This window comes from Anarrhichthys ocellatus, unplaced genomic scaffold (assembly GCF_004355925.1).
Source record: "Anarrhichthys ocellatus isolate YVR2014 unplaced genomic scaffold, GSC_Weel_1.0 scaffold1, whole genome shotgun sequence".
NCBI classification, from domain to species: Eukaryota; Metazoa; Chordata; class Actinopteri; order Perciformes; family Anarhichadidae; genus Anarrhichthys; species Anarrhichthys ocellatus.
Genome location: NW_022280031.1, coordinates 10,652,265 through 10,666,476, shown reverse-complemented (window position 1 = coordinate 10,666,476; position 14,212 = coordinate 10,652,265). Strand labels below are relative to the sequence as shown.

At 42.2% G+C, this 14,212-nt stretch overlaps 3 protein-coding genes across 6 annotated transcripts in view; all 3 read right to left on the bottom strand.

Annotated features, from left to right (window-relative positions):
- Positions 1–4,385, bottom strand: part of chchd6b (coiled-coil-helix-coiled-coil-helix domain containing 6b) — a 31,347-nt gene extending 26,962 nt beyond the window's left edge. The window contains exons 1-4 of one of the 4 annotated variants that reach the window (XM_031871827.1): positions 3,964–4,385; positions 3,101–3,182; positions 2,825–2,879; positions 1,841–1,997 (exon numbers count right to left, since the gene is read on the bottom strand). In XM_031871827.1, the coding sequence (XP_031727687.1) occupies positions 1,841–1,997; positions 2,825–2,879; positions 3,101–3,182; positions 3,964–4,047 (378 nt within the window). In that variant the 5' untranslated portion in view covers positions 4,048–4,385. The other 3 variants (XM_031871743.1, XM_031871924.1, XM_031872009.1) reach the window with 3 other exon arrangements.
- Positions 4,386–4,483: 98 nt separating this feature from the next.
- Positions 4,484–10,663, bottom strand: tpra1 (transmembrane protein, adipocyte asscociated 1). The gene is made up of 11 exons (XM_031871611.1): positions 10,264–10,663; positions 9,301–9,484; positions 9,043–9,175; positions 8,655–8,741; positions 8,052–8,124; positions 7,769–7,848; positions 7,569–7,679; positions 7,426–7,486; positions 7,162–7,264; positions 6,645–6,725; positions 4,484–6,548 (listed from the first exon to the last, which is right to left on the bottom strand). The coding sequence occupies exons 2-11, from the start codon at positions 9,471–9,473 to the stop codon at positions 6,278–6,280; spliced, it is 1,173 nt and encodes a 390-aa protein (XP_031727471.1). The 5' UTR covers positions 9,474–9,484; positions 10,264–10,663; the 3' UTR covers positions 4,484–6,277.
- A 97-nt stretch (positions 10,664–10,760) lies between these two features.
- On the bottom strand, positions 10,761–14,166 carry trim107 (tripartite motif containing 107). The gene is made up of 2 exons (XM_031871481.1): positions 13,944–14,166; positions 10,761–12,676 (listed from the first exon to the last, which is right to left on the bottom strand). The coding sequence occupies exon 2, from the start codon at positions 12,663–12,665 to the stop codon at positions 11,091–11,093; it is 1,575 nt and encodes a 524-aa protein (XP_031727341.1). The 5' UTR covers positions 12,666–12,676; positions 13,944–14,166; the 3' UTR covers positions 10,761–11,090.
- Positions 14,167–14,212: the final 46 nt, after the last annotated feature.

Here is a 14,212-nt window from a genome sequence, read left to right as displayed (position 1 = left end):
CACACACACACACACACACACACACACACACACACACACACACACTGGATGAATTGACTTGTCAAGTCAGGAAAAAGTAGAAAACAAAGCTGTGAGTTAAGAGTGTTCAGTTTCACATTGTGATGCAACATCATTAAATTGAGCCCGTATCAGTGTGAGCTAAGCCAACGGCTTCAGTCAGTATTCAGCGCAGCTCGCCGGCACAACAAAAAAAGATGCTGCAGGACGAATTAATTAGAGAGGAGAGACAGAGTTGAAGAAAATCCAGAGTGTTCAATATTAACAAATTTTAAAAAAAAAACAGCGGGGAGGTAATCACAAATTAATGATCAGCAATAGATCACTGCACATCAATTTTAAACATTGACAAAGCAGAGCTATCACACAGAAACACACAAAAGCAACAATCAATGCCATCGCTTTATCTAAATGTAAACACAAAAGGCACACTAAGGTTTCTTCTTTACGCGGCGCTTTGGAAACCAGACTACTGCTGCGAGGCGGGGGGGATTCAGATGACAGAAATGCATCTGAACTATGTGACTGCGACGGGTATAAGTGTTAACATTCATAGCAGAAGTCATCGTTCATCATCCTATAGTGAATACTGTTATTGTTAATATATAGATTGTTGAAATGGATGATCATAGTTTTAACCTACAGGCTACAAGGACCATCACATGTCCCTGCTCTGATAAAGTACAGGTTTTTGTTGATGATAAAGTATTGTTATATATCCTGTATTTTAGTTAAAATACTTTGTCATCAATAGTACATAGTCATATCTTATGTTTGTGTTCTCTATAATATAATGACAGTTTAACATTATTTAGGTGGAGGCTTCCAATAAGCCCGGTGGGTTTCCTGCGCTGTCGTGTTATTTATCTCTGTTATGTTTGTGTATTTTCTAAATTGTGCAAATAAACTAAACAGATACTAGTACGTCTCTTATTTATATTGCTCCCACACCACACACATTGACCTCTTCAGTGCAGAGATTCATCGAGGGTAGTCGGAAACTAAAGTACTGCAACAGCTGTGAAAACTGATTATAGAAACTGAATTAAAGTAGCAACATTTTCACATTTTTCTTTGAACAATGACAAATAAGATGCATAATTTCAAGGTTCAACTGAGTGTGGTCAAATATAAAAACAGACTGATGAAACACAAAATAGCTTAATCTTTAAAAATGCGTAACAATTGTTGCTAACAATTAAACAACAAGCATAGAGAATCAAAATTAGAAAATCATAATCACTTTTTCTCGACTGCTTTTGCAAAAATGTGTTCGTTTCTGCAATATAGAAACCAGGGTTGTAGTAATAATTATATATCCTCATAATTCAATAATTCACCAGTGACTCAGTCCAGAGGTGCCATTAACAGTCTTAACAGTAGAGGGTGCTGTTGAGTTCTACAAAGGCTTTCTGGAGGAAACATACTGCTCCTGCTAAATAATGATTATGGATAAATGTGTAATTAAGTCATATTCTGAATTTAAAACATTGCGTCTTTGGCTTAACAGCATTATTTTACTAAGAGAGGTTTGTTGAAAATGAAGGTTAAATGTACACATCTTTGCTCAAAATAATCAATGGGCTCCTTTGGTGTCTTTGTCTGTTGCAGCTTCAGAGGACACACTTACAAAACGAGGGAAAGGACTAAAGTAAATAATAATAATAACTGTTAAGATAAAATAGATTGAATAAAAGGTGTAAGGAACTCCTTGTTTAGGGGACATGGTCACATGGTGACAGCTGCTGTGTAACACAGACGGTCTGCGGTTTGCACGCAGGTGCAGCTGACTCACGCCATAGACCCAGAAAGCAGCACTAACCAGTGTCTTTGCCCTTTCCTGCTCTTCGTGGGCTTTTCCTTTCTCCATGAGGAGGGCGGGGTTCAGTTCGTCCGGGCCCTTGGGTGCTGCCGTCTCTCTCTCCTTCTGGGCCAGTCTGGCCAACTGCTCCTGCACCAGAGCCTGCTGACGCTCGAAGCTGAGTTAGGGGAAGATAAGCACTGTTTTTTTTAACCTTCATTAATCCAGTGAAAGTCTGCTAAACATGCACGGTGTTGTTCACACAAAGAGCTACTTAGCGAGGTAGCACGAGATATTAGCTTCTGTTGATCAACACAGATACCAACATTTTGGTAAAAAAGCCAATAAAACATAAAATCATAGACTAATTATAGCATTCAGGAATTGTTGGGTGGAATCCAATTAATGTATAACATTAATATCAAATTAGGTAAGGGTTTATCGTGAAACATAATAGTATAGTATTGAATCACACTACAAATACACTTGAGAACAAACACCAGTTGCACAAAAACCTAGTGTAGGGATATTGTACTATGTCTAAAACATTTTTAGTGACAGAGGCTAAGAGTTGTTGGACTTGCTGACAAGTAAATCTATAGAGGTGCAGGATAGTATATCAGCATTCCAGCAGCATAGCCACACGCCCGCTGTACACACAGAGTCATTTAGCACAGACAGTGTTGTTGACAGCTCACTCGGCATGCGTGTGTTCTCCATAAACATTGCACGTTAGCTTCAAGTGTCTGCTATTTCACACATCCGTCAACTTCATTGGCCTTTAGCTGCCTGTGTCAACAGAGAGGGCTCTAAATGTATTATGGGACAGGATCAAATATTCTGCACAAGTTTGCAATAATCAATTGACATCTGAAGGGAGGCATCTAATTCCAAGTTAGCCAATACCAATGCATAAGTTCCATGCAGAGTTATAGCAGGTCTTTCACCAAATATGGCAGGAGAAAAACAAAAAGGGACAGCGACCGTGACATTACGAGAACCTACTTTCTGCGGATTTCCTCCTGGACTTCTGTAGTGGAGGGTCCTGTTGGTTTTGGACCTGAAAATAACAGACTCTCTTTAACCAAGTGTAAATACCCAAATATATGTAAGTTACTAAATCACACAGTTTAGGTTTACTGTATGAAGTCACACAGCCATAAAATTGACCTTTATTGACGCTGTTCTGTATTCGTCAGTCACTGTGTGAGGTTTGCTGACACAGTGGGTCTCCCAGTGGGCGCTCTGTGAGAGAGGTAAAGGTCTTGGACTGGGACTTACTTGGTGGTGGTTTGGCGCCGTCAGACCCCTGAGACTCCCTCATCTGAGACTCCCTCATCCGCCGGAGCACATCCTCTGAGAGCTGGACAGGAATGTGAGAGTTAACAAATGTGCACATAAATACACACACACAAGCCCCTTTGGGGTCTTTGAAAGCATCATATTAAAGGCTCACACCTTTAGGAGTCCACCATCTAGCCTGCTCAAATGCCCTTGAATTGCTCTTGCTTACTTGACATGCTCCAGATGTGCTGCTGTACAGCTGTGGCTCTCCTCTCTCTGACCCTCCTGAATAATGAGACAGCGAGTAGCGAACTGCCTACATATGATGAACGCAATATTCATTTAATCCTACTGTAACGTTACAATTTGAAGGTTCACCAGCGAAATACAATTGCAAACTATGCTTAAATCTCTCCATGTAAGGTTACAGTTCAATAACGTAACTGTAAATCTACGCTACTCTAGTGAACGTTGTTGACGTAAATTAGCTAATCTAGCGTTAGCTGACACTTACGCTCATGAAGATGTCAGCAAGTTAAAGTTACACTGCGTCATAGCTGCGTCAATGTCTACTGTAATGTTATTTTACTACAAGCTACACACGTAACTCAAGCTGTTATAAAGGTAACTTAGCTAGCGTTAGCTGACTAAAGCAGCGTGTACCGGTAACGCTATCGCAGCATAACGGACAGCGGGTGTGACCGGGTTCATTTGAGGACATGGGACCTGTCAGTGAACCTCAGACAGTTACCCGTGCGTTACTATCTAACCGCCATTACCCGACATACCCGATATCATAACCAACTCAAACTTTGGCTCTGAATTTTACCAATAAGAGGAAAACGTTTCATTACATCTACCTTCACCCCTTCAATTACTGTGACCTTCTCGTTCTCGTCCAGTCCGAATGACACTTTCCTCGACGTGCTGCCGTTACCTCCCATTTTCACCAGCGGTCCGTTGACACCTGGTTGATAAAAAATAATAAAAACCTTGCCGGGTGACGGGACGGAGACATAAGTGAGAGAGCGAGAGAGAGAGAGCGGCTGGAATCGCCGCCACAGCGACCGGGTGGTTGAAATAAGCCAATAAAGGTCAAACTGGAGCTACAGTATCCTCTTGTCTCATTGGTCGGATACAATAATTCGGACTCATGACTCAAGAGTCGCGTGAATTAAAAGGGTCGATGGGAAGTGTAGTTGAAGAAGTCGGATTTATGCGAGACGTTTAAAGACAAACACAACATCAGGAAACCAGTCTACCAAGGAAACAGAACAAACGCACACACAGTAGGAGTCACGAGTCCTGAAAATGAAAGTATTGAATTACCAAGCAGCCAGTGAGTGGTGTCTTGTTCAATCCCAACAAACAAACAAAACGAACGAGTCCATGGTTTATTCTGTAGGTCACGGAATGCTCAATACATTGCATTAATAAGGGCTGAATATTATACAATCAATGCACTTAAAAAGGCAAAATTTACAGATCATTTGCAAAATGATTTAAACACCAAAAATCAACCAAGAGAGAGGACTTCCGTAATAATTGCACCTTTCCAACCCATGTCACGAATCAGCGAACCGATTCCCTAAACACAACTCTAACTCTTAAGTTACACACAGCAGTAATCACCGGCACTCAAATTGGAATATATAATATTTCTAAGAGTCAAGGCAAGTACTGTAATTTCTTGGTTATACGCTACTTCTTTACAGCGTTGTTGCTTTTAAAATGATGGAAAGAAATAAACGCATCTCTGTGTTTTCTGCATCCAGGTCCCTACTATCCATGAATACTGCTAGCTTAAATCCAGTAGTCCATTCATACCAAACATATAGCATTTTCAGGGGGAAACTCAAACATCAAACTTCCTTGGTAGGAATAAGTAAATGTGATGTGTGGTGCTTTATAAAGACTAAAGTATGATATTATAGTAATACCAAGATATGTGAAATAACTGATTTAATGGGCTGAACAAAGAAGCATATTTGCAATATGTGGATAATTTGTTGTGCCACATTCCAGTAGTTTTCTCTTGACATCGTCTTATAATGACCCGTATCGAACATACCGGTGGCCTGAGCCTCTCTCAATATGTAGTTAAGATCTATAGGATTACACTGCATCAATACCATCATTTAATACCATTAAATTTATCGATTTTGTTTATAGTCTAATTTGAGCACTTCTAATAAACAGTCTGGACAATACAACCGCAGGAGCAATAGATATTGGCATAAAACTAAAAGCTTTGTATCAGCAAGCAGAGATGCACCAGATCTGCCGATATGGAATGAGGGAGGGCATGTCTAAGGTCTGTTGTTCAAATCACACATGTAATAAGTCCTTCTAAATGGCCGTGAAGCTAACAAATGTGCTTTCAGTAGCAGGAATTATTAATCTGGTATAAGACATTAAAGCAAAAAGTCCAGAATGAATTAAAGAGAGAAATGACAGATGATTCCTGGTAGAGAGCGTTACAGATGGTTTGTGATACGCGTCAATGCCCTGCTTGTATTTAGGCATTAATGATCTTATCATATTGCAGTGACACACATCACACTTATTAACACTTTTGTTCCTATTTCATAAGACGGTACACCAATCAAAAGGAACTAGCTGTAGCCAGTTGAGTCACACATCTAACAGAAGACAGCAGACAAAGTGAGTTTAGATGCCGTTACTCAAAGCTTCTAGGAATGTACAGATGTTGAGTTGCCAACAAAAGAATGTTAGATTTTAAAGACTCGGGTACTTAAAATGGGGTTAAAACTCAATTATTGGGGGATTGAGCAGCCGACACTCGAAGTCTGGAATGAGAGAAAATGTGCTGAGTCAGTAAGCTCCACACATTCAAGGGCGCGTTGAACAGAATCCACACGGTGCCACAATCAGGGACAGGACTCCTCTAGTGTGGCGCTACAGCAGCAGTACACTCTGGCAACAGTGTTACCAAAGCAGTAAACCACAGTCCTCCAGATCATATGCTAGAAAAAGCTATCTCCTTTAAGTGTCCACTTGTTAACTTATCCCGGCGTTAAAGCAAGACCAGGATTACCCGTTCTTGGTGTTCCGACTACTTTGTTCTGCATTTTTTTTTTTTTTTGGCCAGCCTGCATTACACAAACATCTGAGTCCAGCTGTATGACCACCTCTGTTCTCCTCTTCATGCGTTCACGCGTTGATAGGTCTCCAGCGGTCCGCTTCCATGCTGTTAATGCTGCTGGACCCATAGGGTCCGGAGGCTACGTCATCTAGGTCCGCTCCGACTATACGGGTGCTGCTGGGACCAGAGCCGTCGATCTGGGTGGAGGAGTAGAACAGGCCCTGGTCGGTCAGCTCCTTGCGACCAAGAGACGTGGCGACGGTCGGGGGAAGGTGGACGTCACTCTCGTCCGGCTCGTCCACCTGCGACTTGTAAGAGAACAGGATCTTGGGCTCTGACCTGTGGAAAAGGAAGAAAGTGGTGAAATAAGGAAGAAACAAGGGCAACTGTCAACTATGAAGTAGTCTGTTATGCGACACAATTCCTTGTACAAACCCAAAGAAGCCCTTGAGGAATGTGACATAAATGAGTGGCGCAAAGGCGGAGAAGTACAGGAAGGTGGTGACATCCACGCAGCTGTTTCAGAAAGACACAAAAATAGACGGGTTTCACACGGTGTGAACAAGCTCATTAAAAGCTAAAAGACATAAGGACACGATCAGCTTCAGTAGATACAGAAAGCTCAACCAAAAGGTTTCTGCCAGAAGGAAAGTTCAATCCGAAAGCAGAACATCTGTTATGTTTTCATAACCCCCCCCCCCCCCCCCCCCACCCAAACCTCACAGGACTCAGCAAAACAGTCCATCATCCCCCTGTTACTTCTCAGACAACAAACTCAACTATAAGAAGGTTTAAAAACAATCACTCAGCTCCATAGCCACGACATTTTTCTAAAAAGCACATGCCGCATAAATCCCACCCTTTAAAGCCATCGATTCAACTTATCTTTTTCTTCCTAAAATACTCCCACGTGTGGATTTGTTGGTAGAACACTAAAGAGGATGGTACTGACCAGAGTCCCTCTATGATTCCAGCACATAGCAGAGCACTGCCCAGGCCCTGCACCAGGTTCAGTAAAGACAGGATGGCAGCGTACACATAGAAACTCCTCTTAGCTGGACAAAGGGAGTAAAACAAAGATTAATGGGCAACAGAGGACAAATTCCTTCAATTAGATGTCATCATGCAGTCATATATTTACATGGGTTACATGATACAAATCTTTTAACCTCAAATCTAATTTCTCATCTCTACTGCATCGACATGCGTAACTTACATGGAAGAGATATCCTCTCCCTGACTGGAGTTTTAGGCAAGATCACGATCAAAGAGTACACCTATGAAAAAAGGATTACATCATCAATCTATAGTTAGACATCAGTTATGAGTTTTATTTTTATGATGTTACAGGTTACTGACCAGGAAGAAGAAGCAGGAGCTGGCCAACCAGAAGTGGCGTCCTCCGTGACCGTAGATGTTGAAGTCCTCAGCAGAGAGGTGACTGTCTGGATACAGGATCTCTAGTGTGCCCTAGAACAATATATAGCATTTATTTTCCACTGAATTCAGAATGACAACTTACCAAAAAGGTCCTGCCTCCTCCCATCATCCGTCATTACCTGTGTGATGGAGTAGCCCAGAGCCAGCACAGCAGTGATAGCCAGCACTCGCTTTATACTAGAATTGCTCTCCAGGTGACCTGATAAATGAATAAAGAAACAAGCTTAACAGAAACAAAAACTACACAGGCATTCAGTTATATTCATAACTAGATTCAGGGCTGAAAAGGGGGCATTATTAACCAAACATTTGAAATAGATCCATCATGTGAAAAGAGACAAAAACACCACACTGGGTCAAATATACAGTAAATGAGAACTGAAACCAGCAGAGCGAACGAACCGAAAGCCAGTCCCAGGATGACGACACTGAGCTCAATCCCCAGCAGGAAGAAGCGGGTGATTTCCCACAGCACCTGAAGAGACAACAGGCATAATGAGGATCCACTGTGGCAGAGCAACAGTGTTGACCTGAAACATACGTCAGGTCACAATATATCACCATGTGTATGTCTTTCTTCAACAGTGCAGTGTGCTATGGGAGCAGTTCATCCCTCTGAACTCCATAGGGATCGGTCTGGTATGTGAGGAATGTCAGCCATGCCTTTCCCTTCGGACATGAAAGCCAAACAAAGTCATGCTGAAGCTCATATTAGCCAGTCTGGGTATTCAATAGAGGAGGAGATGGTGACAGCTACTTCAGTTTGGTATAAGTATTTACGCTACAAAGCTGAAATCTGTCATTTACTACCAGCGAATTTAAAAAAAACTCCCAAGAAACCCACACTTGGGGGGGGGGGGGGGGAACCCTTTGGAAAGTTTATATGTTTCCAGTAAAATAAAGTGAAGAGTAAATCTGAAAAATAAAGACATGCCTTACATATGTACTGTTTACATCCTGCCCACATTGTAACATTTTATATTTATGTTTAATTTGCTTCCTTACTTTGTCTATGATGGTTGCAGCACTGGACGCACTGACAGTCATGGACACGACGGCCCGGGTGATTCCAACTGCCGCTACAACGAACACCTGACAAATACAGTTTATAAAAAAATATATATGTTAGATTATATAAAAGAATCTGTCTTCTCAGGCCAATAAAAACATGTCCTGGAGTAGAATTAGAGGAAAAGTATAGCCTATAGCAACAATGTAAGGTATCAACAGGTTCACTGTCCCTTCAGACTTTTTGGGGCATCAATTCAACACTGCAGCCATCTTACATTATGGGCTGAAATACTCTTATTAATAGAGTTCACAGTGTGGCACAATGCCACGCTCAAAATAACGACTATGGTGACTATTGGTGTTTCTGTAGCTTGTGTCATACCAGCAAGTAAAAGGTGACGAAGATGGGGCTGGAGGTGAGTCTAATCTTTGCCCGGGCTGAGGGCAGCTTCCACATCAGGAACACGAAGAAGGCCACATTCGGCACGAGCAGTAAGATGTCCCAGAAGCGCACCCTGAGACGGAGAGATAAACGTGAGGGGGGATGAATACAGAACTTTCTGAAAAAAATGTTGTTTCAAGTACAGTAGTTCATTTTGTATTTATTGCAATGCCACACTTCAAAAGGTTTCAACTTTACCTGGAGTCTCCAACGTCCTCGTACAAAACTTGTAGACATTTGTGAGGCTTTGAGATGTTGGCCTCAGCATCAGGTTGCCATGTTGGGAATGTTGACGTGTTCTCCAATGGTGCAGGTGCAATACTGCCATTGTATAGGGCAAACCTAACCACAGCAGTCACTGTGGCTAGCATGGTGTCGGACCCTAAAGGAGGGGGAACAAATAAAAAGGTCTTAGTTACGGGAAGGTCCTCTGACTACATACAAGGATGTTGAATCCTCTTATCGTATATCATAGTTCAATATGAGCAAGAGTTAGTAAAACACTTGAGAAATTCAAACGTATGTTGCTTCCGCTAGCGTTACAGATGGTTGTTGAGGTGTACGACTGTCACAGCTTTCTACACTTTAAGATACACATAATGTAGCTAGCTAGCTAGATAGACTGTTTTGTCGGCCATATAGTTATGTGTGGTGTTACATTTAAAGTTCGAAACGATAGAAATAAACTAATCCTGTTAGCGTTAACAACAGGAGAATTAACATGAAACTATAACTTGGCTATAGTAAACAACATAAAATGACAAGAGGTCTCAACTCAAGACGGCTCTCGCTGGCGTTAGTTTGTGGTGGTAACGGGTTAAGTTAAGCTAGTTAATCATAACATAGCCTCACCTATCTACCCATCAAGTCGCATTTATCAGAATACTTTCCGTTAGCGAAGGGGATTTCAGACGTTGGCTAACGCTAACCTTGCTAACGCTAACTGCTGTCGGAGGATGGGTTGTTTTGTGAATTAAAACAACACCTCTCCGAGCTTCCCTAACAGACAAATACAGTAAAGATGACAGTACTTGTGTGGAAAGATACCACTGTTTATAAAAGCTAACGTTAGCATCAAAACAAACGTGATACTAGTGCAAGTGCGATGACGCCGACCCAACGTAACGACAGCTTCAACTGGTTAAAAACAAAATATCTTACCGATTCAGTGGTACAAGTGCTGTGAAATGTTTTTAGAAATAATATGACTTCAGTAGATGCGTTACACGCCGTCATACACGCTGTAATCGATCAATAAACTGATCACCGATACGGGACATAGCTGTACTGGGGATAGTTTCCTTAACAAAAATCTCCCCAGTGAGGTCAGCTGACACTCTCACCAAACAAGCAGGGGAAGTCTCGCGAGATCACATTGTGACGTAGTTTATTGCTCTTTTTTTTTCCTTCTATATTTCAAGTCAAGTGAAGTAAAATACACACGACTAGAGATTGTCATCTGCTTCGGATGTAATAATATGAATATGATGAATTACATTATTAAGCTTGGAATAGAATAGGGTTTTTTCATTGAGGACATTTGGACATGTCACAGTAGGAAAAGCGCAAGTGCAAATAATTAAATTAATGATGGCTGAATTCCATTTAGCTGTCTTCATTTCAGCAAACCTATGCTTTAGTCTGCTGTGAAAAAGGCCCAGTGTGTAAAGAGTTTATTAGATAGAAATAGAAAAACATAAAAACACAATATCTGGCACATCATTTTGAAAACTACGTTTCAGGCACACTGCAACAAGTAATTCAGTCACATTTATGTTTATTATTCCTATGTAGACTTGAGAAGCAGTCATATATTACCACACAAAGCATCCAAAATAATAGGCTGAAGTAAGTGGGTGATCAGGGTCTTCTATCAAGACACAATGAAAGACGTTAAATTATCATACAAAGTCTCAAAAATATTATTACTTTTCTCTGTCTGCATCACATTTGCTAAGGATATATAGTTCATAGAAATACAGTTATGATTATGAATAAACAGTGACACGGCCTTTAGGGTCCCCTGACATCATCCTGTAGGCCAGGTGCACTGGTTCAGTCAGGTTAGCCTTAAATGTGTACACATGAGTCTTTCCGCTGCTGGGGCTCACGTTGTAGAAGCTCAGCCTGTGGGTCTTGAAACTCAGTCTGATCTCCAGCCTGCGTGACACGGTGGTCCTCTTCAGCGGCACATCATGACCCCGCTCGAAGGCTGTCAGCAAGTTGTTGAACCACATCAGACACCAGGAGTATCGGCTGCCTTCCAGAGCGGAGGGCAACCCGCTGCGTGCTAGCTTCCCGCTGTAGCACACACCAAAGATCCACGGAGAACCATCGAGCTCCACATCCCAGCAATGATCGCCTTCATGGAAGCTCTGGGTGCTGAGGACCTGGAGGAAGTTGGTGAACCTCTGAGGAGAGGATGGGTAGGGCTGTTTGGCAGTGCTGAACGTCACCGTCTTCAAGTCCCCTGAGAGGACGAGGTTGGGGTGGGCCGTTTCTGGGTCAAAAGTCACCTCTGAAGGGTTGAGGGTGTTTCGAAGGGAGCGCTGAATCTCTCCAGATCTTTCCCTGAACGCAGCGTTCATTTCCTCCAGCTTGGGACAGGCGCGCGCAGAGTTGACTTTTGATTCGACGTGGTCGTCCTCTTCGCCCACGGGCCTGGCCATTAACTCCACAATGTGTGGTTGTAGAGTCCGAAGCTCGTCACTGAATGCAGCCTCGTCGTCCTCAGTCAGAAGGGACTCCGCTCTGAGCATGGCTTGCCTCAGCTGCTTTGTCAGCTCAGACGCTTGACCGATTCGACCGCCCACGCTAGCCTCGCCTGGACCGAGCTCTTCCTCAATAAGCTGCATCACCTGCGCGGTGTAGCTCTGCGACAACTCGGTTATCTGCTCTAAAAGTCTGCGCGCTCTCTCTCTCAGCTGACCGTTAGCAGTGGTCACCTCCAACTCCCGTTCCTTCTCCTTACTCAGCACACTCTCTGCCATCTCCAACTTGAGGCTCAACTCTGTGACTTGAGACGCCATTCTAAATTTAGGTTCATCCATTTCCATCTTGCCTTTGCCGCTGCCTCGTTCTTGAGCCAAAGAAAAGGAGTGCTCTGTGGATCCAGACCCAGTTTGAACGCCGTGCTTTCCCGTACGCGCCGAGCTCTCCTCTCGGCTCGGTCCAGCTGTTGCTGTGTGTTGGTGGTGTTTTGCGTTTGACTCTTCTGTAACGGAGCTGTCGGCACTCTTGATCGTTACATGGCCCACATCAGGAGGGATGCCAGTGGAATTGACTTTACCAGCAGTGGCTTTGTAGGTCTCTATGATGCTGCACATTTTGAGGCTTTTCTCAAGGGCTTTGGTGCCCTGGTACTCTGCCTGGCACTCAGGGCAGCTGTGTTGGTCAAGGCCTTCTCCCATGGTGTGAAGGCAGGCAAAGCAATAGATGTGACCACACGGAAGAGAAGCTGGCTCAGAGAAGAGCTGCAGGCAGATGGGGCACTTGAGCTCTAAAGCTAAAGCTTCTGGATGATCCATTTTTGAAAACTTTGCGTCAGTCTCACTCACAGACATGGTGACAGGCCCTAGAAAAACAAACAGATAACTCAGAGTCAGACCTCAGAGAAAAGTATAGTTTATAAGATGAACTTGGCTGAATTATTTAACTTTGTTTAAGTGTGAACTTTCTACGTATCGAGTTGATACGTAGAAAGTTGATTCGAGGTTCAAAAAGGAAGGAAGTTGAGATTAGATAAGAAAGTGCTTTTTAGAATCCTGCTGAACAGTTGATACTTTGAGATGCTTTTTATTTTTGCACCGTAGAATTATGAGAATGTATAAACTGCAAGTCAATCTGTAAGTGTTACATTTAATGGAAGGAAACTTGATAATTTGTTGTGTTTTTATTTATTTTTTCTGAGACGCTTAATATGTTTCACATTTGAAAAGCTGTCAATAATGTCTTACTTTGTCATTTTTAAAGAAAGTATTTACCATTTGAAAATAATTTAAGGTAAAAAATTAAAAAAGTATAAACATATCTGGGTCATAGCCAGTTTAGTAATGAGTCCCCTCTCACTAAGAAAGTTATAAATAAACACCAAATATATATATATATATATATATATGCCAATTTATGTTCTGTTAATTTTATACCCAAACATGGATATCTAAAAAGAAAAATGAGTTGGCCTAAAAGTAATCCAACGCAAACATTCTGAGTCATAAAATATATGTGTATAGTGCATAAATAAGTGTATAAAGTATTCACCAAGTGTTAACTGAATATAAACTGCTATAAACAACAATACTGAGAACATACATTATCTTTCTTGCAGGTGTAAAAAACACTGAGGAAGTTACCAATGCGTCCCCAGCATGACTCAGCACAGCACAAGCAACCCAGTCTGCGCATGCAAGTATAATCACAGACCAAACTGGACACAAGCTGGACCAAGGTTTCATCGAGGAATGTCTAAATGCGTCTATTGGCCGTGAATGTTTAATAAGGAGATGTAACAACGTAGCTCACACTGTCGTCTGTTTAACTTTGGGTGTTCTGGCAATGCGAGACTCGTCGGGTTAGTTTCGATGTCCTGCGAACAGGACCTCCATGCGGCCAAATCACGTTTGGATTCCTCCATGTTTAATCACACTTACTGTACACTGGCAGACTTATTCCGCTGCAGGGTATATATATCTTTGATTGCAATTAATTTGGCTCTGCTTCCTCACGAAATAATTAGGTCGATATAATTATTAATACGCTCAAGCTAATTCTGAACTAATAACTATCCTAAATATGGATTAGTCGTCGCTAAAAGTAAAAAACAAGTGTAAAAAGAGGCTTACCTATTACTGTACCGTGTCGCGTCGGGGCTTCCTGTTCAGATAAGAGTCAATAAAACGCACGAACGCGGCGATCAGACGTCAAATCCGCCTTTCAGCAACACTCCCATTTCCCATTGGAGCTCAATGAGGTCATCCATCTTCAGCATGTTTCAGCCCGACTTCACGTGTGCCAAACCTTTACCCCCTACTGTCTAATATGGCAACTGTCACGTTGTTGTTCTACATTCCGCAATGACAGCCATTGGAAATTGTGAGCTCTTGCAATGAAG